This window comes from Vigna radiata, chromosome 4, assembly GCF_000741045.1.
Source record: "Vigna radiata var. radiata cultivar VC1973A chromosome 4, Vradiata_ver6, whole genome shotgun sequence".
NCBI lineage: Eukaryota > Viridiplantae > Streptophyta > Magnoliopsida > Fabales > Fabaceae > Vigna > Vigna radiata.
In genome coordinates, this window is record NC_028354.1 from 4,855,357 (window position 1) to 4,878,425 (window position 23,069).

At 32.8% G+C, this 23,069-nt stretch overlaps 2 protein-coding genes and 1 long non-coding RNA gene across 3 annotated transcripts; 2 read left to right on the plus strand and 1 right to left on the minus strand.

Annotated features, from left to right (window-relative positions):
• The first annotated feature begins 1,206 nt into the window (after window positions 1-1,206).
• LOC106758074 (E3 ubiquitin-protein ligase RDUF1) lies at window positions 1,207-2,746 on the plus strand. The gene has a single exon (XM_014640983.2). It carries the CDS (start codon window positions 1,297-1,299, stop codon window positions 2,275-2,277), a length of 981 nt encoding a protein of 326 aa, XP_014496469.1. The 5' UTR covers window positions 1,207-1,296; the 3' UTR covers window positions 2,278-2,746.
• Window positions 2,747-5,760: 3,014 nt separating this feature from the next.
• On the minus strand, window positions 5,761-7,885 carry LOC106759071. Its single transcript, XR_001375588.2, has 3 exons — window positions 6,973-7,885; window positions 6,758-6,828; window positions 5,761-6,325 (listed from the first exon to the last, which is right to left on the minus strand). It is a non-coding gene; the product is annotated as an uncharacterized LOC106759071 (long non-coding RNA).
• Window positions 7,886-17,619: 9,734 nt separating this feature from the next.
• On the plus strand, window positions 17,620-21,319 carry LOC106758929 (zinc transporter 11). The gene is made up of 3 exons (XM_014641942.2): window positions 17,620-17,804; window positions 19,716-20,491; window positions 20,760-21,319. Exons 2-3 carry the CDS (start codon window positions 19,876-19,878, stop codon window positions 21,149-21,151), a joined length of 1,008 nt encoding a protein of 335 aa, XP_014497428.1. The 5' UTR covers window positions 17,620-17,804; window positions 19,716-19,875; the 3' UTR covers window positions 21,152-21,319.
• Window positions 21,320-23,069: the final 1,750 nt, after the last annotated feature.

Genomic DNA, 23,069 nt, shown 5'->3' on the forward strand with positions numbered 1-23,069 from the left:
AACTGTGAATGGTTTTAGGCATTCTATGGATATGTAAAGTTAGGTTAATATATGCAGATTAACTAACATTTAATAAAGGTATGGAAATATTAGAAAGTGCCAAAAACCTACTACTTTTTTTATTTAAAATATGTTTATACGTAACAATGGCATTGACTAAATGAAAAGCATAAATAAATGATAATTTATTTTTTCAAATTATCTGTTACAAATTGCATTTACTAAAATCCAGATAATGAATGTGTATGAATTTGAAAATGGTATAAGGTGAATTAGTCCCTTTTAAAAAATATATAGAAGACCAGAAAAACCATAAGAGTGTTTAAAATAGTGAATTGAGAATCTAAGAAAGTGGCTATTTAATACTCCAGTCCACAGATTAAAGGAGAATGACAAATTTACATGTGAATATAATAAATAACTCTTAATGTATTGTGTTTAAAAAAATGCATTATGACCTTGTAGAGAATGATCTAGAATAAAACTCTATCTTGAATTGGTCAATCATTCTCAAGATTAATTCTAATCACATTCATTTGCTCTAAAATTTTGAATCACTTATCTACTGTTTATTTAAAAATGTTAATTATCCAATTAATAAAAGACTTATCGATGATATGATAATATGGAGAGGCATCTAAAAGTGTATTAGTATATATTAATATTGTGAAAAGCTAGAAATGATGATTGATGAGAAAAATGATTTTATTGTTGTTACCAAAAGGATATGTGGATGAATGAAGGTGCATGGTGGAAAGCAAGTTGATGATGTTTTTCTCGTGTAAAGTAATGAACTAAGTAATCATTCCACTTTTCCAAAATAAAAAATCAATTACTTCTAATTAAGCACAAATGTTTGTTAAAATCTTGTAGAAAATACTAAGTAAGAAGCATATAATCTAGTGAATATAATATAATATTTAGCATGTGAGAATTATGTTGCCGTGAGTGAGTGGCTTAGGTTGGTGCCTCAGGGTCTTGTCAGCTCTCACGCCTACTTCAATAATCAATTAATATATTTTAATTATTTTTAATTAATCCTTTTCCAAGTTGAGTTGTGAGTAGTAAAATTTAATGATTTGGTTTTAGTTAATTGAGATTAAAATGAAGTAATAAATAGAATAAAATAAAGAGAAATTAAAAAATAAGGAGGTATTTTCCAGCAGAGGTAGTGTTGGGCATGGTCTGTAGCCACCAGAAGAGACGCGTTGCTCTCACTCTTTAAAAGGCTCTTATCTATTCCGCACCTATTTGCAATTTCCTCTCTCCACCTTTTCTTCTCTACAGAACAAAAACATGAGCTCCGACACGACGTCGTATTGGTGCTACAGCTGCACCCGCTTCGTTCACATCCAGGAGCACCACGACGTCCTTTGCCCTCGCTGCCAGGGCGGTTTCGTCGAGAAGGTTCAGGCCGGCCACTCGCCGGCAGTCTCCCTCATAGCTGATGGCGCCTCCAGAAGGCAGGGGTTTCGCCGCCGACGCCGCAACGCCGGGACTCACTCGCCGTTCAACCCGGTCATCGTGCTCCGGGGACCGGGGGAGGACGAGGAGAGCAGTTTTGAGTTATATTACGACGGCGACGACGGCGCGGGTCTCCGACCGCTGCCGTCGACGATGTCGGAGTTTTTGCTTGGATCGGGATTCGATCGGTTGCTGGAGCAGGTTTCGCAGATCGAGATCAACGGATTCGGGAGGACGGAGAATCCGCCGGCGTCCAAGGCGGCCATAGAGTCAATGCCGACTGTGCAAATCGCCGAGTCTCAGGTCGTGACAGAGACGCACTGCGCCGTTTGCAAAGAGGCCTTCGAGCTAGGCGCGTTGGCGCGTGAGATGCCGTGCAAGCACCTCTACCACTCCGATTGCATTCTCCCGTGGCTCTCGATGCGAAACTCGTGCCCGGTGTGCCGCCACGAGTTGCCGTCGGAGCAAGCGTCATCGGAGAGCAGAGTTTCGGGCCAGATCGAAGAGGAAGCGGTAGGGTTGACCATATGGAGGCTGCCTGGCGGCGGATTCGCCGTGGGTAGGTTCGCCGGCGAGAGCCACTTGCCGGTGGTGTACACGGAGATGGAGAGTGGCGAGAATTCGAGCGAAGGTTCAAGGAGAATCTCTCTGTCAGTAGGAAGCGGGAGAGTGAGGGAAAGTCGCGGTGGAATTGGCAGAATATTCCGGAATTGGTTTGGAAGAATTGGGGCTTTGACTAGAAGCCGTAGCCTTTCAACTTCGCTCTTCAATAGAAGAAGAAGTTCCAGGAGAACCTGGGTTTTGGAAGATTGATTTGGAAGGAGTTGTATTTTGAAAGCAAGTTTTCAAATTTCAGTTGAGAATTGAGATTCTTACTGTAAATAGGCATAGAAGTGGGTACTACGTAGTTAGAATTTTCTTTGCAATAGATGCCGTGCAGGGTTTTATTCTTTCTCCAGAATTCATCACCGAAGGGAACTCCAGAGAAAGATTGCTCTTGCTGCATACCACACCATTGGGGAAGAAGCCATGCTAAATTACTTGATTTGTTTAATGTTGATATGTTTTTGTCGCATATTCTTTGTAAGCATTGTTTTTAGTTGAATTTGGTATGTTTTCCCAATCTAAAATGTGGAATACAGCAGAATGATTATTATTAATGGTCTGAGTTATTCCAAATTGAACGGAACAAAGAAATGTGTGTGCATATGGGCAGCATGATTGATTTTATTGGAGTTATGGATGGTGATGATGATGACACCTTGCATACCCACCACATTCACGATCCAAGTCCTTTTTCCTTTCCCCTTTGTTTTTTTGTTCACTCCTTAATCATGGACCTAGTTGTCAAAAGATAAAGCTTATTTTTCCCTTTTCTTTACTAAGTCTTTAGGCTATGATGATGTGGGTATGGATTTGCTGTATCCGCTACCAGTGGGGTTACTTGGCAGTGCTGGGTATTCATTTTTGTTCAATTCTGTGTTTTGAATGATTGATTTATTTCATTATAATTTATTCTACACCTTACAAATTATAATTCTGTGTGTTTTGAGAAATTGAATCTGACAACTGTCTTGCACTTCAACTCTGAGTAGTCAATTCTAAATTGTGGCACGCCTTGTTCAGGCTTCGGCCAACTAAAGTTGAACCTTTCTCTATCACCACACTTTGCCCTTGTTTTTGGCAAACACTATTTTCCCACATTTGACCGACAAAGCAAAATTGTTTTTCAAAAAAGAAAAAGCTTGACCTGATCATACAACTTGCATAACTTATGTTATGGATTGGAATATTATCAAAACTTGCTAGTCTTTTTAGCACTATAGTTGCGCTTTTTGTAAGAGAAATGGCCGTAATCCATAAACTAGTTGACTTCTTAAAGACGTTTATAATGTGAAATAGAGGATCGTTTATTTTATTTATTTTTAAGCATGATATTTTATGAATGTTAAAAAGTAAACATGAACATGTAGGAAAAATATTGGTTGTTGGGTGCCACGTGGGACTGAGTCAACGTGGACTGAGGCAGGCGGCTAAGGAAGGGCAAAGCGAATTCATCTTTCAATGTTTTTGTTTTCAAAGAAATAACGCAGAAGGATTGTTATTTCAGAATTTCTTTTCTAAAATCTGAATTTAAAATTAAATTTCATAAAAGGTTTTTTAATACTTTTGTTTTAAAGATGCTTTTTGCTTGATTAGGAGAAAGTGGTTGTAACTTCTAGTATCCTCAAAGGTGCGAAGGATCAAATTTCCGAGATAAGAATAAAGAAAGAAATACATGTACCAAAGCTTCAGCAAACATTAATTCATCTTAATATTAATATTTTATTTTATTTTATTTTCTCACCATCTCATTTTCTTTTATCAATTGAATTTTTTAAGATTAAGATTTATCGGAAAATTTGATTATTCACCTGTGGTAAGATTTTCTTGTTAATTATATTTCTTATGAAGGGATATTTCTTAAAATAAGTTGTTTATCGAATTATGTTTAGTATAAATATTATAGGTGAGAAGCATTTGGACCCATAAAACATGTTTATAAGGCGAGATTTGTACCCACTTATATATTATGAATTTGTCTTATTTCTAGTCAATACGAGACTTCCATCACACTCTCTCACGCCGAGGTATATACATATCGAGCGTGAGACTTAAACATTAGTGGGTGGTCCGATAGCGGGTGAAACAATATGTCCAACAATATAATTAGGATAGACTTTTTAATGATGAATCTGATACCATTTTAGAAGTGAACTTTAAACCTAATTCAACCTCACAAAATACATTAATAACTAGTATTACAATATAATGTTATGAAAGAAATTGAAAAAAGAAAAATCACATAATAAGGTTCATCAGCTTTATTTTCATGTGTTTCTATTATAAAAAGGCATTATTTGTTTTTCACTAGGAGTGTAACTTTGATTTGAGTGGAGTTTAATGTAATTTTTTATGTAACTTGATTAGGTTTATATTGAATTTTTTTATTTAATAAGTCAACTTAGCTAAATAATATTTATATTGGGTTTTGGTGGTAATTCAATGGAAATATTGCACTCATTTTTTCTCAAATGATACTCGTATAGTTTTGTAATAAACATCTAACTCCTTTGTGTACTTAATAAATTGATACACACCCATCATTCTTAAAATACACATTAATAAAACTACTCATGTATACTTTTAATAAAATGACGCTGGTTTCTTATTTTATTAATATATTTTAAAATTTTATATATAAGAATCTTTTAATTATTTATATTTATTTTTATTTAAGTTTTAGTTAATATAATATTTTTAAGTAAAAGGAAGAAAGAGTGTCACTTTTTTAAAAGTATTAAAAATATAAGGAAAGTGAGTCATTAAAAAAATAGTTAATTATAACAAAATTTGTTACTAATTCAAACTTATGGATACATTCCTAGTGACATAGTTAATTATTTGTCAATATATTTTATCACCAGATAAAAGAATTTGTTACAATTATCAATAAAAAATTATCAATAAATATTTGTTGATAAATATTTATAAGTAATTACATATTTTGATTGATGATAAAATTCGTTGATAAATATTGTATAAGGTTTTTTTTTTTTCTTCTTCCTCCTCTCTTCCTCGACCTATTTCTCCTCCATTACTTTCCTTATTGTCATAACAATCATCTCTAACTCTAACTCTATCTCTGGTTCTTCCTCTTTTCCATTATTTTTCTTCTCTTTTATCTCTTTCTTCTCCTCCACCATTGTCCTTACTGTTGTTCCACCACTATTGTGCCTTCACGACCACTAGTAATATGAGTTCCATATTATCGTCCTCCTCTTTCTCTTCCTCTTTTTTGCTTCTTAGTCATCCCGCTTTTAATCTATATAATACCTTTATTTCAACTAGAAGATATTATTCATGAAAAAAAAATTCTAAAAAAAATTATAAATTATTGATAAATTTTAAGACATAATTACTAATAAATTTTACAAAAAGACTTATTAATAATTGGTCAAAACTCAAAGCAAGAATTGTGTTGCTTTTTTTACCAATGAAATTTACTAACAAACAAATATGTCAAGTAATAACAGTTATAATTTAACAAAAAATTATAATTTAACACTATGGTATCACATTCAATTTATGGAAGATAAAAACCTCCTCTATTACTAACTATTATTTTATAGATTTTTGAAACTTCTTTTATTTATAATTATCCACCTACATTCATAATTTTGTAATTTAATCATATATGGTTTTTTATAATAAGAAATAAATAAAATATAAAAAATTTTAAAGTACACAAAAAAATTATCAAAATTAATTTTATTGATGATTTAAAATAAGATACATTCATTCATTGAAAATTACAATGTAAATATAAATATACATCTATTGATAATTTAAAATACAATTTGATTCCAATAGCATGCCCAATAAGTCATTGTTTGTAGGCTCCAATAGTTCGGAGAATTTCTTTGAGCAACTCTACAGGCTCCACCAATTCGGAGAATTTCTTTGAGCAGTTCTGCAGGGATTTTACCTCTAACATTCTTAAGGTACCTTGATCTTAAACACATATTTTAAGCTATCAAACTCAATGGGGTGCCGTCAAATAGAGATTCCAGCTCAGGTTTAATAACTTGAACTATGGACTTCAATGCATTAGCAAGAAAGTCTGACAATTTCAAGTGCCCAAATCTTTCATCCCTTGGAACATAGATGTCCAAGCTCATAGCCAAATTCAATATACTCTTACCCTTTGCATCTGCTAAAATAACAACACCATAAAAATTTTGATCTTGTCAAGCCTCTAAAAATTTGTCTTTCCAACTGTGTGGAACCCGCCCTCTATTGACTAAAATTGGAAAACTCACTGCAAGAAGAAAAACACAATATAAGAACAAAAGAAATTATGAACAACTAGTGTCATTTATTCATTACACAAGTGATAGAGAAATTATTAACAATATTTCACCAAAAGTAAAATCTTAAAGTTCATACAACATTCAGGAGATTTTGAACCAAAATAATAAAATATACTAGGAAATTAGCCTACAGTATAAGAAATATCCATTTTCAAATTAGAAATTAGTTTCTCTAAAGTATTGTATGAACTTTAGAAAATAAAGTTCAAATACAACTATTAATTAGAAAATCCATTTTTGAAATTATAACAAAGCAAACACATACCGACACACAATCATATAACAAGTTATATTAAAAGTCAATTTTCAAATCAATAGATATAACTGCACTTTATATAAACTATAGATCATGTAGTATTTTTAAACAAAGAACATCATACCCCAAAGAGCATCCGCATCCCTCTTTATAAGTGGTGGCATAGGTATGTCCTTTTCTAGTTTCTTTATGCTCCTGGTATGCAACAAAAACAAGTTAGAAATTAATTGCTCAGAACAATAAGGATTCATATAATTTAATATAAAATATCAATCAGTTCAATAAATATTTTCTAAATAAGTAAACATAAAACTACTGATATGAGAGAAAAAAAAATACCATTATCCATCAGGATTTTGTGCTTTTTCAATGTAATGGATTGCTTTAGAAATGCAATAATAGATTTCCTTTCTTCTATGTTTTGGATATAAATTTCTAAACAGAGTCAATCCCTGCATTGCTGATGATGTGCACTCAACATACCTATTCCACAAACATTTCACACAATAAGTAGAGAGAATTGGAGAAAATATGAAAGGAGAGTGGACATACATGTTTCAAAACATTTCACGTGGCAAGCTTTGCCATCGACGAGGAGAGAGGACCCGCTGCTAGGGTCTGCAGCGCTTGGGTCTTCGTCGCCGCAGCGGAAGGTTGATCGTGGTCCACGTCCGTTGGAATATGAAACGAAACCTTGGGCTTAGGTCGTCTTCTTATCCTTATTTGCCACATAGACTCGTTTTAGAAACCGTCCCTCGAATCACAATCCCTCTTACCCCTTTCTTCTTCCTAGAAACCAGTTGAAACCCATCCTCCATCGGGTGCTTCGCCGAATGCCCAGTTTTTTCCTCCTCCCGATGTCTCTGGAACTCGTCCACGGATGCATCAAACCGCTCCAGAACATCATCTTTCACGTTCACAAGCCAGTCATAGGCGTCGTCGACGTAGGTAGGGAGTGCTGCATGCGCCACGACTTCGATGGCCTCCAGCATCGATCGCGACTCCCTTGCGATTTCCCCGATAGGACCTTAAACTCCTCAAAGTTTCGGTGCAACCCAATATTTCGTCCGTATACACATCTCCAATAGCAGCCGTCAAGTTATCGGAACTGGGAGCCTTCTTGAACGTTGCCTCCTCCTCATTGTGGTAACCAGACGCTGCATGATTGTGACGGAGATGTCTATTTTAGGGTTAAAGAGAAAAGGGGAAAAGGCTTGTGCAAAGAGGGAGGAAAGGGAGAAAGGTGCAGAATGTGGGAAAAAAAATAAAGGAAAATGATATTTTGACACCAATTTTTGGACACCATGTGATTGGAGGATTTCAAATTTAAAAAAAAACTTTGATTTTTTTCTTCCAAATATACTTTTGTCTCTGTTTTTTTTTAATTTGAAATTGTTTAACCACGTTTTGACACGTGTACAATATCCAAAATAGTGTCAAAAATTGGTGTCAAAATATCATTTTCCAAAAATAAAATTGTAAGTTAAGTACGAGAAAGTTTTTCCGAAAGGTGCAAAATAGAGCATATGGGAGGAAAGATACGTTTTAAAAAATTCAAGTGAAAAGACAAGATGGAACGGTAAAAGGTGTATTTAATATGTGTAAACCTATTCAAAAAACAATTAAAACTCCCACTATTCTTAGATCAATTTTTTTAATCATTTTAAATAATGTTGTTTTGCTGGAGGTTTTTTTCTTTAACTTCTGCAAAATAACCTTCACAATATAACAATTTTTTTATGGTATTCCTTGAAGAGTCTTATAATTCAAATGCACATAACAAATATATGCATTTATTACTAGTATTGTCGAATTCTTATTGACTTTAAAATCAAAGTGTCTTTTTTGCAAGTAATTCTCCAATTTGATCGAATGGTAGCATGCATGTAGTAAAATAGGAACTTTTACTTGAACTTAGAGTTGGAAGAACGGATCAAAGAAATGTGTTTACCTTAATTCCACAACCCGAAACAATATTATAATTCAAATGCACGTAACAAATATAAGCGAAAGCATGCTTAATAACCCTCGTTGGAAAAACAAATATTCAAACTAAACCATATTCATCCATCAAGGATTATGTCTTGTGAAAGGCTAGAGTAAATAGTTTCTCAATTTAACAAAAAATAATACAACATAGCTAAAATTGATTTCATATAAAAGCCTAACAACCAAAATACTTGAACTATGTAAAAGAAACTTGAACTATTATATATATATATATATATATATATATATATATATATATATATATATATATATATATATATAAAATTATAAAATTAAAAAGTATTTCAATCATCGTGTTGCTAACACTACTTGTATATTTGTACACTACAAATAATGTTAACTTTATATATTCTTTATAAAAATATATGTCATTTTCTTAAATATTAGTGAAACTCTTTAATAATTCTAAAAATATATGTCATCTTCTTAAATTAGTAGAGCTTTTTAATATTTTTAAAGAGAGAACTTGATGTAGTTTAGATTGAGTCAACCACTATAAAATTTATGTGTTAATATTTTGCTCCTTGAAAAGTTTTTCTTAAAGCTCCTTACAAACACAGGCATTTGAATAAATCTTTTGACCATAAATCTCTTGAAATAAATATCAAAGGACCGAGGGCCTTGGTTTCCACTTCACTTTTCTGGATTAGAGTTCTATAGAATTTTCATTTGACTAACTATTGATGGTGGTTCTATCTGAATTGCTCTATCGAACTCCAAGAAACAATCGTATTCTTATTTAACATGATAACTAATAAATGAATAAAGAAGGAAAAAGTTTATAATGACCTTTACTTGTCTTTTGGAAATAACATTCCAAATGTTTTTCAATTCTTTTTTAATCATGTCATTATATAATGATAAATATATAGGTTATTCCTCACTGAATTATATGAAATAGTTTAATATTTATTCTGGATTATATATTTTATATTCATTCCATATTTAAATTTTATAGATTATTTTTGGAATATACCTAAAGTTTTTTATATTACACTTTAAATAACATTTTCTGAAAGGTGAAAGAAATTCTGGGTGATTACTTTATCTTTCATTAGATATCACCATAATTGAATGTTATATGTTTTTTTTCACTGTTTTAAGTGCAGACTTAATAATTAAAAAAAAAAAAACTATATGTACGGTAGTGATGAACTGACTAATACATGAAACAATACTATAAGCAATGTTTGTGTGAATTGAATGCTATATTGTTATTATTAATAGTTTTATTTAGCTATTAGAATGGTTGTTGGATTATGTTTAGTTTAATTGTTTAAGTTAGATTACAAGAATCATAGTCATGTAATTTTAACATTGAATTCTTTTAACAATTGTAACCATAAGGTGTAAATGCAAATAATTGTAGTGTTCATGGTAATGTAGTGATGCATAATGCGCTGAATAATTAAATAATTAATACTATGTTGACTAATCTTCATAGATTAACAAAATATGGATTGAAAATGGATGTTTGCTAGTCTATTATCAAAAGAATATGAGGATGAGTGAAAGAGTTTCGTAAATTTGCAGTTGAGCATGCATGAAACCTTAGTAGAATCATTTGTCCTTGCTTGCAGTGTTGTCATTTAAAGGTAGTGAACACAGATGAGTTAGAAGAGCATTTAATATGCAATGGAATTGATAAAAGTTATTCATGCTGGACCAAACATGGTGAAAATAGAAAAAATCATATAAATAATGATTTTCATTATCCTACAAGTTATACATCGAAATAGACTGGTTGGAGGAGTATATGGTTGTTATGAAAGCATGACTTATTATTAAGAGTTCAAACTTGTATATGGTATACAGTTATTTGTTATCATGCATTGAATCTGTTTGGAGTATACTAGAGTTTTGGTTCTTTTTTTATGTTGAATTATAAAAATGTTTTTTAATTTTGGAATTCTAGTGTCTAAGACAACCCAACGATAATAATTGTGGATATTATGTGTGTTAATATATGAAAGAAATTATTACACATTGTGAAGGAGGACCAATTCCAACTGATGTAAGTTATCTTTTATTTTTGTAATTAATTTGTAGTAAAATTTAATTAACTAATTCTATATTATTTTTCTTTCTTGTAGTATTTTTCTAGTTGCAGATGCCAACATTATCATGAAAGTTAGATCATTGAAGTTAGAGAAAATTGGTGTTTACATGTAATTAGTACATGTATATAGGTTATGTTATGGTGATGCACAATACAGATAGGATATATATATTATGGTTGTATTATCTTATAAAGCAATGTTATGTCTAGACTTAATGATTAAATTTTGAAATATTATTCGATCATTAATTTCTACTCATATTAATGAACATTCTTTTTGAGACATTTGTCATATTTTTGTCAATAATTTATATTTTTTTATATAATAGAACTCATATATATAGTGTAGGTTTGTATATAATAGAACCAATATTTTATATTTTATTTTAAAATTAATTATTATTATTTTTTTAAAATTTGAACCAATAGATAGCGTGCTTTTTTAAAGAAGTGATATGTATTAGTTGCTGACAATAAGCACTATCTATTGTCAGCCACCAATAGATAAAGCTTTTTTTAGAAGCGCTATCTATTATAGCGCACGCATAAATAGCGCTTAAAAAATGTTATCTATGATAAAAAGAAACGCTATCTATGCACTTTTTTGTAGTAGTGGATGACATGCTAGATGAACGAGAATATGAAGACATTGAAGTTCTTGATGATTTTGTGGAGAATTGTCTATTCTCTTTTACAACCTTCACATTTTGGCCTTGCAAAGCAATCTTCACATTCTTGCCCTGCACAACAAAGTTCCATTGTTCCATTTTAACTGTTTCTACCAAGATTATTTAAAATTTTACCCATTTTTCTAACCATTGCCTTTTCTGTTGTATTATTCACCTCTTTCACCTTATTCTTGGTTCGACCTTAGAAAGGAAATGAATTTCAATAGGAAGTAATTTGAATGAATATCTTGTGAAAACTTTAACCCAAACATATGTTACTCTCTATTTAACTAAAAGATACATCAAAATAAATATACTTCCTAGTGTAGTGTGGACGTAAGCGTACAATACTCAGACATTTGTACGTTGAGCCACGTTAAAGTTTTGTGTCTTTTATTTCTCTCTCTTCTTTTAGTGATACATTTCCTAATGTAATGTGAACATAACCTTGAACATTCATACAACACATTAACCACACATATTAATAAAATCAATTCAATCAAAGTAATCATAACTATGTTGTGGGTTCAGTTGTCAGTGGTTGGGGAAAGTTGTTGTTCTCGTTTGAAGTTGTTCGCGTTTCTTATTCACTGTGCGTTTCTCATATGTGTTTCTCATCTTTTGCGTTTGAAGTTGTTCATACAAATTGAAGTTAACTTTTAAAATCTTCTGCGTGATTTTATCATTTTCTGCGTCAGTGGTTGGGTAAAGAAGCATTTCTCAGCTTCATATTTTTTTGTTTTGCACATCAGAGACCATTTCTCAACATCTTCTTCCTTACTTCCAGTGGCTCGAAAACTCATTCTTCACCACAGAGCATCTTCCTCACTTTCAGATTAGGGTTTCTCCCGTATCTCCTAATTTCCTCATCTTCCAGCGATTATAATCACATTCTACGAATTATAATCCCTTATTGAGAATCATTTTGTTCTCTTAACTGTCTCATGACAGTTATTCTGTTTTACGGTTTTTGTGGTTTTCGTTTTCCCATGGAACTCTATATATAGAGTTCCTTCCCCTTTTCCCTGAGATGGGATGTATGAAAAATACAGATGCTTTCATGTTCATTGTAATAAGAAAAGAGTTCGTTTTTCTTACCTGCCTTGTTACGATCTACGTTTTTGCCTTCTACAGCACCGACAACCACCGTGCCTGAGCGTCGCCGACGGCCCTCCGTCAGCTTCTCTCTCCATCGCCTCTCGATCTTCATCGCCTCGCTCTCTCTCTTCTTTTCTTTTGTTTTGAGTATTATGCCACACATGCATTCCATTCTCAGAATTAAACCTCTCACGGGCCGACTCATGCATTGGGCCTTCACCACCTTAAGTGCACAGTACTGGGCCATTTCCAATATGGTATCAGAGTAGGTCTAAGTGCCTGCTCTGCTTCCGTTGTTCGTTTGCTGTTCTTGATTTCTTCTTAGGCCTTCTTGGTGGTTTCTTTCTTCTGTCATGAATCAATTTGATCAAGCATCCAACCCAGCCAGCCTTTACTATCTGCACCCAGGTGAAAATCCTGGCCTCACTCTGATCACTCAAGTGCTAAACGAGAATAACTACTCATCTTGGAGCAGAAGCTTGAGGAGAGCTTTGCTTTCCAAGAATAAAGTGAAATTCATTGATGGATCCATAAAAAGACCCCAAGAAAGTGGTGTTGTTTACGACGCTTGGGAGAGATGCAACGTAATGATTCTATCATGGATAACGAAGACACTGTCACCCCACATTGCCGAAAGCGTGATTTACATTGAAAAGGCTAAAAAGTTATGGGATGAGCTCAAGGAAAGATTTTCTAAGGGAGATTATTTCAAAATCTCTGACTTGTTACAAGAAATACACTCCATCAAACAATGTGAAAGGGGGGTGAGTCAATTTTTTACAGATTTAAAAATCTTATGGGAGGAACTGGAATCTTTGAGGCCTATACCTACTTGCATTTGTGTCACTCCCTGCAGTTGTGATTTATCAAAAGTATCCTTGAAATATATAGAAGTCGAACATGTAATATGTTTTATGAAGGGTTTAAACGACTCATATAATACTGTCAGGACGCAGATACTCTTAATGGATCCCTTTCCCAATGTCAACCGTGTTTTCTCGCTTATCATCCAGCAAGAAAGACAGGAAAAACAAATTCCCACAGAGGTCAAAATTCTAGCAAACGTTGCTGGAAGAAATGGTCAATGGAAAGCTGATCAGAATTGGAGAAATGAAGGAAGAGGAGCTGATAATCAAGGAAGGGGAACTGGGTTCCATGGTCAAGGCAGAGGAAAGGGAAGAAATCCCAACTACGGGAAACAATGTTCATATTGTAACAAAATGAACCATACTATAGATGAGTGTTATTCTAAACACGGCTACCCACCTTGGTACAAGAAAGAAGACAAGAGAACTGACTGGACGATTGTCAATGCTTGCCAAAACAATACTGACTCAGAGGGTACTCAGAAAACTCAACAGGTCAACAATGGTAATAGTTTTAATTCCCTTACACCAGAGCAGATGCACAAACTCCTCAAAATGATAGACAAAATTGATGAACCACTCACACACAAGGTCAATCAGGTTCAGAGAAATGAAACTGAGAATGAACAAGGTAATTTTTCTTGGATTGTCGATACTAGTGCTACAGATCACGTTACTCATGACAAAAACAATTTTATTACCTTCTACAAGATCAAACCAGTTTCTATAAAATTGCCAAACAACACTACTTATTGCAAAGCATGCTGGAACAATGAAATTTACCAAATATTTTATCATTTTTAATGTCCTTTATATACCAAATTTCTGTTTCAATTTGATATTTGTGCAAAGTCTTACCAAGGATATGAATTGCAGCCTAATTTTTTCATCTAAGCATTGTCAGATCAGGGAAAATCATACTTTGAAGACGATTGGATATGCTAAATCTTGGAATGGGCTCTATTATCTACAAGTCTTACCTAAACCAGATCAAAGTCACACTTCAAAAACTGTTTTCTCTTATAAGAGTGTTGATGTTAACCTGTGGCATCTTAGACTAGGTCATCCAGGACATAGAGTTGTAAAACATATATGTGAGAAATTTTCTTATGTTAAAATAGATGTTAATTCTGTTTGTGACACTTGTCATTATGCCAAACAACACAAGTTATCTTTTCCAAAGAGTATTTCTACTACTATTGAATGCTTTGAAATCATACACTGTGACATATGGGGACCCCTAAATACTATTTCTGTACATGGCCATAGATACTTTCTCACGATTGTAGATGACTATACTAGGCATACGTGGGTTTTTCTAATGAATAATAAAGGACAGACAAGGGACTTATTACAGAACTTTATCATTAAAATCAAGAATCAGTTTAACAAAATGGTTAAGAACATTAGATCTGACAATGGACCTGAGTTTAGATGTGAAAATTTTTATGACATGCATGGAATTAATCATCAAAAAAGCTGTGTTGAGACACTTAAACAAAACTCTATTGTTGAAAGGAAACATCAACACATACTTAATGTGACACGCAGTCTCCTTTTTCAATCAAATATACCTAATGCTTATTGGTCATACGCTGTTGGGCATGCTGTCTTTTTGATAAATAGAATACCTTCACCCATTCTTAACAACAAAACTCCTTATGACATGCTTTATAATAAATCTCCTACTTATTTTGATCTCAAAGTCTTTGGATGTTTATGCTTTTCTTCTACTCTAGAAAACAACAGAAATAAACTTGATCCTAGAGCAAGAAAATGAGTTTTTCTAGGGTATAAGAGTGGTGTTAAAGGATATACTGTTTTAGATCTAAGTACCAAAGAACTTTTCATAAGCAGGAATGTTATATTTCATGAAAATGTTTTCCCTTACAATAATCTGCAAGGAAACAGACAGGACACTATCAGTGAAGAAGAGAAAGCTGACTCTCTCAATGATCTTTTAAGGGATCATTATCCTTTGGTTAAAGATAGACACAATGAGTTAAAGGGTTTTGATCAAGAAGGACAACAACAAGCCTCTGCCGACAAAGACAACAACAACAATGTTGATGATCAAGAAAATCATGGAAGTAGAAGATCCAACAGACTCAGAAAGACTCCAAAATACCTAAAAGACTATGTTCATCAGGTCCATCAATCCTTATCTGTAAAAAAATGGTCTTAAAACTCCTTACCCAATTAACAATGTGTTAAATTGCAACAATTTGTCAGAGAAATACTCAAAATACATCATGGCTGTTACTAACAATAAAGAACCAGAATCTTATAATGAAGCTAAGGTCAAAACTGAATGGGTGGAAGCTATGAAGAAGGAAATTAAAGCTTTACAAGATAACAATACTTGGATTCTAACCCAGCTACCTCCTGGAAAAACTCCCATAGGATGCAAATGGGTATATAAAATTAAATATAAAGCTGATGGTAGTGTTGAGAGGCACAAAGCCCGATTAGTGGCAAAAGGATATACTCAACAGGAAGGAATAGACTATCTTGACACATTTGCCCCTGTAGCTAAACTTACCACTGTTAGGCTTCTCATTGCCCTTGCTGCTTTAAACAATTGGTTTCTACATCAACTTGATGTAGACAATGCTTTTCTACATGGAGATTTAAATGAAGAGGTCTATATGCAATTACCTCCAGGTATGAACACCCATAAAGAGGGACAGGTTTGTAAGTTAACCAAATCTCTATATGGCTTAAAACAAGCCAGCAGGCAATGGTTTGAAAAATTATCCTCCTATCTTATCTCTATTAATTACAACCAATTTAAGTCTGATCACTCATTGTTTACCAAAAGAATTGCCACAGGTTTTATTGCTTTACTTGTATATGTGGATGACATTGTGTTAGCAGGAAATTCTATGGAGGAAATCAACTACATAAAAGAACTTTTTCACAAAAGGTTTCGTATTAAGAACCTTGGGGAGCTTAAATACTTCCTTGGACTTGAAGTAGCTAGATCCAAGAAGGGAATTCATTTGTGTCAGAGAAAGTATGCTTTGGACATACTTGAGGAAACAGGGATGCAGGGGTGCAAGCCTTCTTCTACTCCTTTCCTAAAAGACACTAGCTCACTGTACAAAGAGGACAACTATCTGGATAATCCTGAACCCTATAGAAGATTAATAGGGAAGTTACTCTACCTTACTAATACCAGACCTGACTTATGCTTTACTGTCAATCTTCTCAGTCAATTTATGCAATCACCCCCCTATTATCATTATCAGGCTATTCAACATATTCTCTGATATATAAAATCCTCACCTTCTGAAGGGTTATTTTTTGCAGCTAATTCTCCTAAGCATTTAAAGGCTTTTAGCGACTCCGACTGGGCAACATGTCCCAACACAAGGAGATCCACTACGGGGTTTTGTGTTTTCCTTGGATCATCTCTCATTTCCTGGAAATCTAAGAAGCAGAAGACTGTTTCCAGATCCTCCACTGAAGCAGAGTACAGGAGCCACTGTATGTCCATTATCTTTTACAAGATCTTCAAATTGAAGAATCTGGGGTACCTGTTTTGTATTGCGACAACAAATCTACGCGCCACATAGCTCACAATCAGAGCTTCCACGAACGAACCAAGCACATAGAGCTTGATTGTCACGTGGTCCGCGAAAAATTACAGGAGCGCCTCTTACATCTTCTTCCCGTCCGATCCGACGAACAACTGGCTGACATCTTCACAAAATTCCCGCACCGTGTCAGATTTGGAGCGATTGTTCCCAAGCTTGGACTGGTAAACATACACTGTCCAACTTGAGAGGAGGCTATTGAGAATCATTTTGTTCTCTTAACTGTCTCATGATAGTTATTCTGTTTTACGGTTTTTGTGGTTTTCGTTTTCCCATAGAACTTTATATATAGAGTTCCTTCCCTTTTTCCCCGAGATGAGATGTATGAAAAATACAGATGCTTTCATGTTCATTGTAATAAGAAAAGAGTTCGTTTTTCTTACCTGCCTTGTTACGATCTACGTTTTTACCTTCTACAGCACCAGCAACCGCCGTGCCTGAGTGTCGCCGACGGCCCTCCGTCAGCTTCTCTCTCCATTGTCTCTCGATCCTCATCGCCTCGCTCTCTCTCTTCTTTTCTTTTGTTTTTAGTATTATGCCACGCATGCATTCTATTCTCAGAATTAAACCTCTCACGGGCCGACTCATGCATTGGGCCTTCACCACCTTAAGTGCAGAGTACTGGGCCATTTCCAATATCCATTTCCACCATTTAAAACCTTTTTTTTCCACCGATTAATCGGTCTATTCTAGAATTCTTTGGTTCCTTCACAGTTTTGCATCGATTAAACAACTTTTCTTGAAGGTCTGAGGCAAACATTTTGTATTTTAGTTTCTTTTTGCCGCTTCAATTTACGGTTAGAAGGTGGTCGCGAACGTGTGCTACCAGGAAACAGTTCCTACAACTCAATAGCTCCTACAACTCAGAGAGGTATTTTTTATGTTATTGTTGCTTTAATGTTATGGTTAATTAATTATACTTTTTCCTGAGGAAATATGTTTATTGCATCTGTTGCCTAGATGTTATTCTTTTCCTTTTAATTTTAAAATTGTGGCTAATTAAAATTCTCTGATGTTTAGTGATTGGATTCTTCTTTCTAATTAATATCCTGTGCGTATTGATTGCCCTTGATTATGCTGTAAACATTATTACAGATATATTTAGGAAACTTCTAGATTTCCACTTCCATTTAACATTTTAGGATGATATCCAGTTATTTAGCAGATCGGTTCTGTTTATTATCACAAATCCTTCAACATAATCAAAAGCTTTTTCTGCAAATATCAGTTTCTCTTGGTCTCTAGTGAATGCTGTGAAATCTGCATATCCATTTTACCTGTTCAAAAACAGAAACACTCCATGATCACAACAGGTACTTGCAGGTATATAATTAAAATACAAAGGACCTTGTTTCTTGTCCTTGATGCATTACCATGGTAGGTGCAGGTTCCAGGAATATTCTTGCCTTTGTTATAATGCCAAACTGACCTAGCCTTCCAAGTACACTGTGAAAGAGGTCACCATTCTGCTCCTCAGAACAGTTTACCACCTCTCCTGTTCCTGCAGTCATTTAAAAGACCATCTTTTTCATCCATCCAAGAGAAAGCATATCTTTTCTCTAAAAAAAGCTATTTGCAACTTGAGACTTCCTACCTTGGCCAAGGCTAAGTCAAATGATGTATACTAGGGAATCATGTCAGTTTCAAGTGAATTATTAGTTCACAAAACACAAAAATAGCAGCTGTTGTTTTATGTGGAATATGCAAAGTATGTTTTATATGTTAACCCCCTTCAGACTCTTGACCCTGTTCTTATCTAAATAATTTTTTTATTCTTAACTTTGTATATATCATGCCTTTACCCAACCCTATGTTTCAAATATTAATAACAAATTTTTTTTTTTCTAAAAAAATATAAATATTAAAATAAAGAAAAATGACATTATTCGTGATATCATATTAAGAGTGCATGTTGTAAAGGTTCGTGTTATTTAGCACTTGAAATAGAGATATTTTTAAATAAAAAATAAATAAAAGTATTGAAAATGAGTAAAAATAATATAAGACTTTTGTACGTTTAATCATATATTAATTAATTAATTTGAGAAGCACTTAATCTTAATTAATCGCACCAATGCTTTGAAACCGTGAAATTTCAGGTATTGGCCTTGATTGGAATTAATCTTCTCAAATTTCATATCTCATTTAAAAAGTGACGCTGAAAAGGGATAAGTATGGTGGCAGATTTCAGAAATTAGGGCTTATTAAAAAAACGATTCGAGACATCGGAAACCATTTTATATATTACCAGTAATTTTCAACATGTCCTCTTCTCATTCATTATTACTTATTTTCACATATTTTAATTATATCAAAATATAGTATACTTGTCTTAATTATAATCCTATTTAATATTGAGATAAGTAAATATTTATTACTATGTTGAATTTTAAATATGATTCTTTTTATTTCAAATTTGAATCAATTAAATATATATTTTTTAATTTATGTTATCATTAACTTCTTTTAATATAAACTTATAAGACCTATAGAAATTTGATTAAGCCGAGTAAATCTTATCCCAAACTAATCCATGAATCCAGAATTATATATATCCGAGCATCTAAAATAATGAAAAAAAAAGGTTATTATATATAAACGAAATCTTCTCTCTTTTTCTTTCTAAGTAATAAAAAAATTTAGGTTCCAGCCATCCAAACTTATCTCAAACAAAAATATATTCAACTTTGTTAATTTTATAATTAGAGTTTGAAGTTTCTTAATTAATCTTATCTTGGTAACTAAATCATTTGCATGCATGCTGACGCCATATGGTGTGTAGTACAAGTGCAACAGTGAGATCCCTCAAAGATGCAGTACAAGTGCAATACAATTAAGGCAGTACCAAATCATTAGCTACTACTTAATTAGTTAATTAGACCATACAGTTATGAATACCATACAAAGGAGTAATCGACACAATTAAGGAACATAATTAACAAATGAAGATCCTAAAGTCAACGTTCCTCGTTGTGTGTCTCTTGGCCGCGCTCCTCTGTCCAACCAAGGCTCACGGAGGAGGTGGTGATGATTCTGACGATGATGATTCCCACAGCGAAGATTTGCATGCCAAGAGTCTGATCCTTGTCAAAATATGGTGTTTGATCATCTTCTTTGTGAGCACTTTCGCTGGTGGGGTGTCTCCGTATTTCTACCGATGGAACGAGAGTTTTCTTCTTTTGGGGACTCAGTTCGCTGCTGGGGTTTTCTTGGGAACCTCTTTGATGCATTTCTTGAGCGATTCTAACGAGACCTTCCAAGACCTGACCACAAAATCTTACCCTTTTGCCTTCATGCTCGCCTCATCTGGCTACCTTCTCACCATGCTTGGTGACTGCGTTGTCGTTTTTGTCACCGGCAATAGCAAGAGGGAAGCCAAAGTGTTGGAACTGGAAGGTGGGACAACACCACAGGATCATGACCTAGCTGGAAATCACTGTGCAGTGGACACCACAAACCCTATGTTATTGAAGACTTCTTCTGTGGGAGACACCATTCTTCTCATCCTTGCACTGTGCTTCCATTCGGTTTTTGAGGGCATTGCAGTTGGAGTTGCAGGTATTCCCTCCCTCACCAAGTAATAAAAATAAACTTTGATTGTGTTTTGGTGAAGATTATTTATCATCTCAGATCATGTTTACTGAGATAACAATGATCTAGGTTATGTAATGTACAGATCTTTAAAAGTAGTCATCATAAACAGGCGACAAAAACAATAAACATTAACTTTCTCAAATGTAATATGTTCATGTTGTTCAATTCCTGGCATATATACATAAAAGTTTGATGATTATCTGTTATGGTGTTTACCTAATATGTAATTAAGGTACTAAAGCGGATGCATGGAGGAACTTATGGACGATATCCTTACACAAGATATTTGCTGCCATTGCAATGGGAATTGCTTTGCTGAGGATGTTACCTAAGAGACCCTTAGTAACAACAGCAGCATATTCTTTCGCCTTTGCTATCTCAAGTCCCATCGGTGTGGGGATTGGCATTGCCATAAACGCTACAACACAAGGACGCACAGCAGATTGGATGTTTGCTATAACAATGGGTATTGCTTGTGGGGTGTTTATCTATGTTGCCATCAATCATTTAATATCCAAAGGCTTCAAACCGCAGAAACCAACGCGTTTCGACACTCCCTGGTTTAGGTTTCTCGCTGTGCTTTCTGGTGTAGCTGTTATTGCAGTTGTCATGATCTGGGACTGATCGTCATCTTCTTTCAATTCCTGTTTTTCTTTGTTCGTTACGAAAATGTGAGTGTGACAACAGTGGTGAATGTTTACCATTATATACATGTAGCAGTATATATATGTTCGCCACATTTAATGTTCATTTATACTATTTTTACTCTCAACTTATAATATCTTGTTCCTTTGTATTATATATATTATTATGTGAAAGTAATAATATTCAGGTTCCATGTTCAATTATCGAATGTGCTTTTGATCTGATTTTAATCCTTTGTATATATATACATATATGAAGAATATAATGCAAACTCTATATGTCCATATTTTCGTTTCTTTTTGTTCAAATTTCACGACCTTAATTTTTCTTGTCGATATCAGTTAACTAGATAAAATTAAAATGTGGTTCATAAAACCAGGTGAAAATAAATTATGTACATCCTTACAATTACTTACTGTCAAGGAAGTAATTAATGTGTTAAAAAGAAAATATAAATACAAATAAATGTCAACAAATTTCCTTCACTTTATAATAGTGCAATCTCAGCAAGTGTTGAATTAATAATCTACAAGTTTATACTATTATAAACTTTGATGTATGTTTTAACTAGTTTTGAATTTTATATATGAATAGGTGTATATACACATATATAGATATTTAGATATTTTTAAAATATTTAAAATGAATTATTACGAGTTTGCATAACATAAGAATGGTTTGCTAAAAATTGTTTAAATATTGTAGTGAATTTTTATATTTACACATGTTGTGTATTATTTTAATTTATATATGTATTGTCTTAAAAAAAGATGATCTTCACTAAATATATTCATATATATGTAATTTAAATATATACATAATGTCAATTAATCAAAAATATTTTGTATTAAAATTTTAACCACAAGGGAATGAAATGATTAACATTAATTATTAAAAAAAAGATAACAAATTTATGGATTCGTTAAACTTATATATTTTATAGTAAAAATACATTGTAATACAAAGATAAGAAAGTGCTTATAAATTCTTGATCATACAGGGTAAATAAGTCTTTCAAATATCATACTATATTTAATTCTGATCTGCATGAAATTTAAATATAAAACTTGATAATCATCCAATGTACACCTTTATACGATATAACTAACAAGGAGATGACAAATCATTAAAAGTTTATATCATTGTAAGTTATCAAATATCACACATTGTAATTAATTTTATGAAAAAATAAATGTTATCAATTCAATCATTAAATTATAATTTATGTCATTACATTGGATGGAACTTGCATATCAATAATAAATATTTGCCTTAAAAGTTAATCTTTATATAATAATATATAATGTATTTTTTCTTTATGGTTTGCATTACAAGAAAGTTCTTAAAAAATAACCAATTTCAATGATAAAAAATAATTAATATTATAATAAATAATTTAGATACTAATTTATAAACTAAAAATTATTAGTAACTAAAATATTTTTTAAATTAATAGTTAAATATGTCACTATAATATATGAGTTTCTAAATTCATCACATTAATTATCAATATTGTAGCTATCAAACAAAGCAGTCTTTAAATTGGTCACTATTAGAAACCAATTTATATTATCATAATCTTGATCCCTGGCATAGTTAATATCAAGATTAAGAGAATTTAACACATCTTTAACCCATATTGTATTTAATTAAAATTTGTTTTTAAAAACTCTATAAATTCCTCAAGTTGTAAATAATAATGAAAAACAAACACAATTAAATTAACATAAATAGATAGATCATAAATAATCTATAACTTAGTATTTTTATGTAATGAAATATTTTCTTATTCAAATATAAATGATTATATAGTATAGAATATATGAGTGAACCTAATAAACTTTTGGTGTTGATGAGCAAGAAGTGAACAAATAATTATAATAAGAATAATATCTTC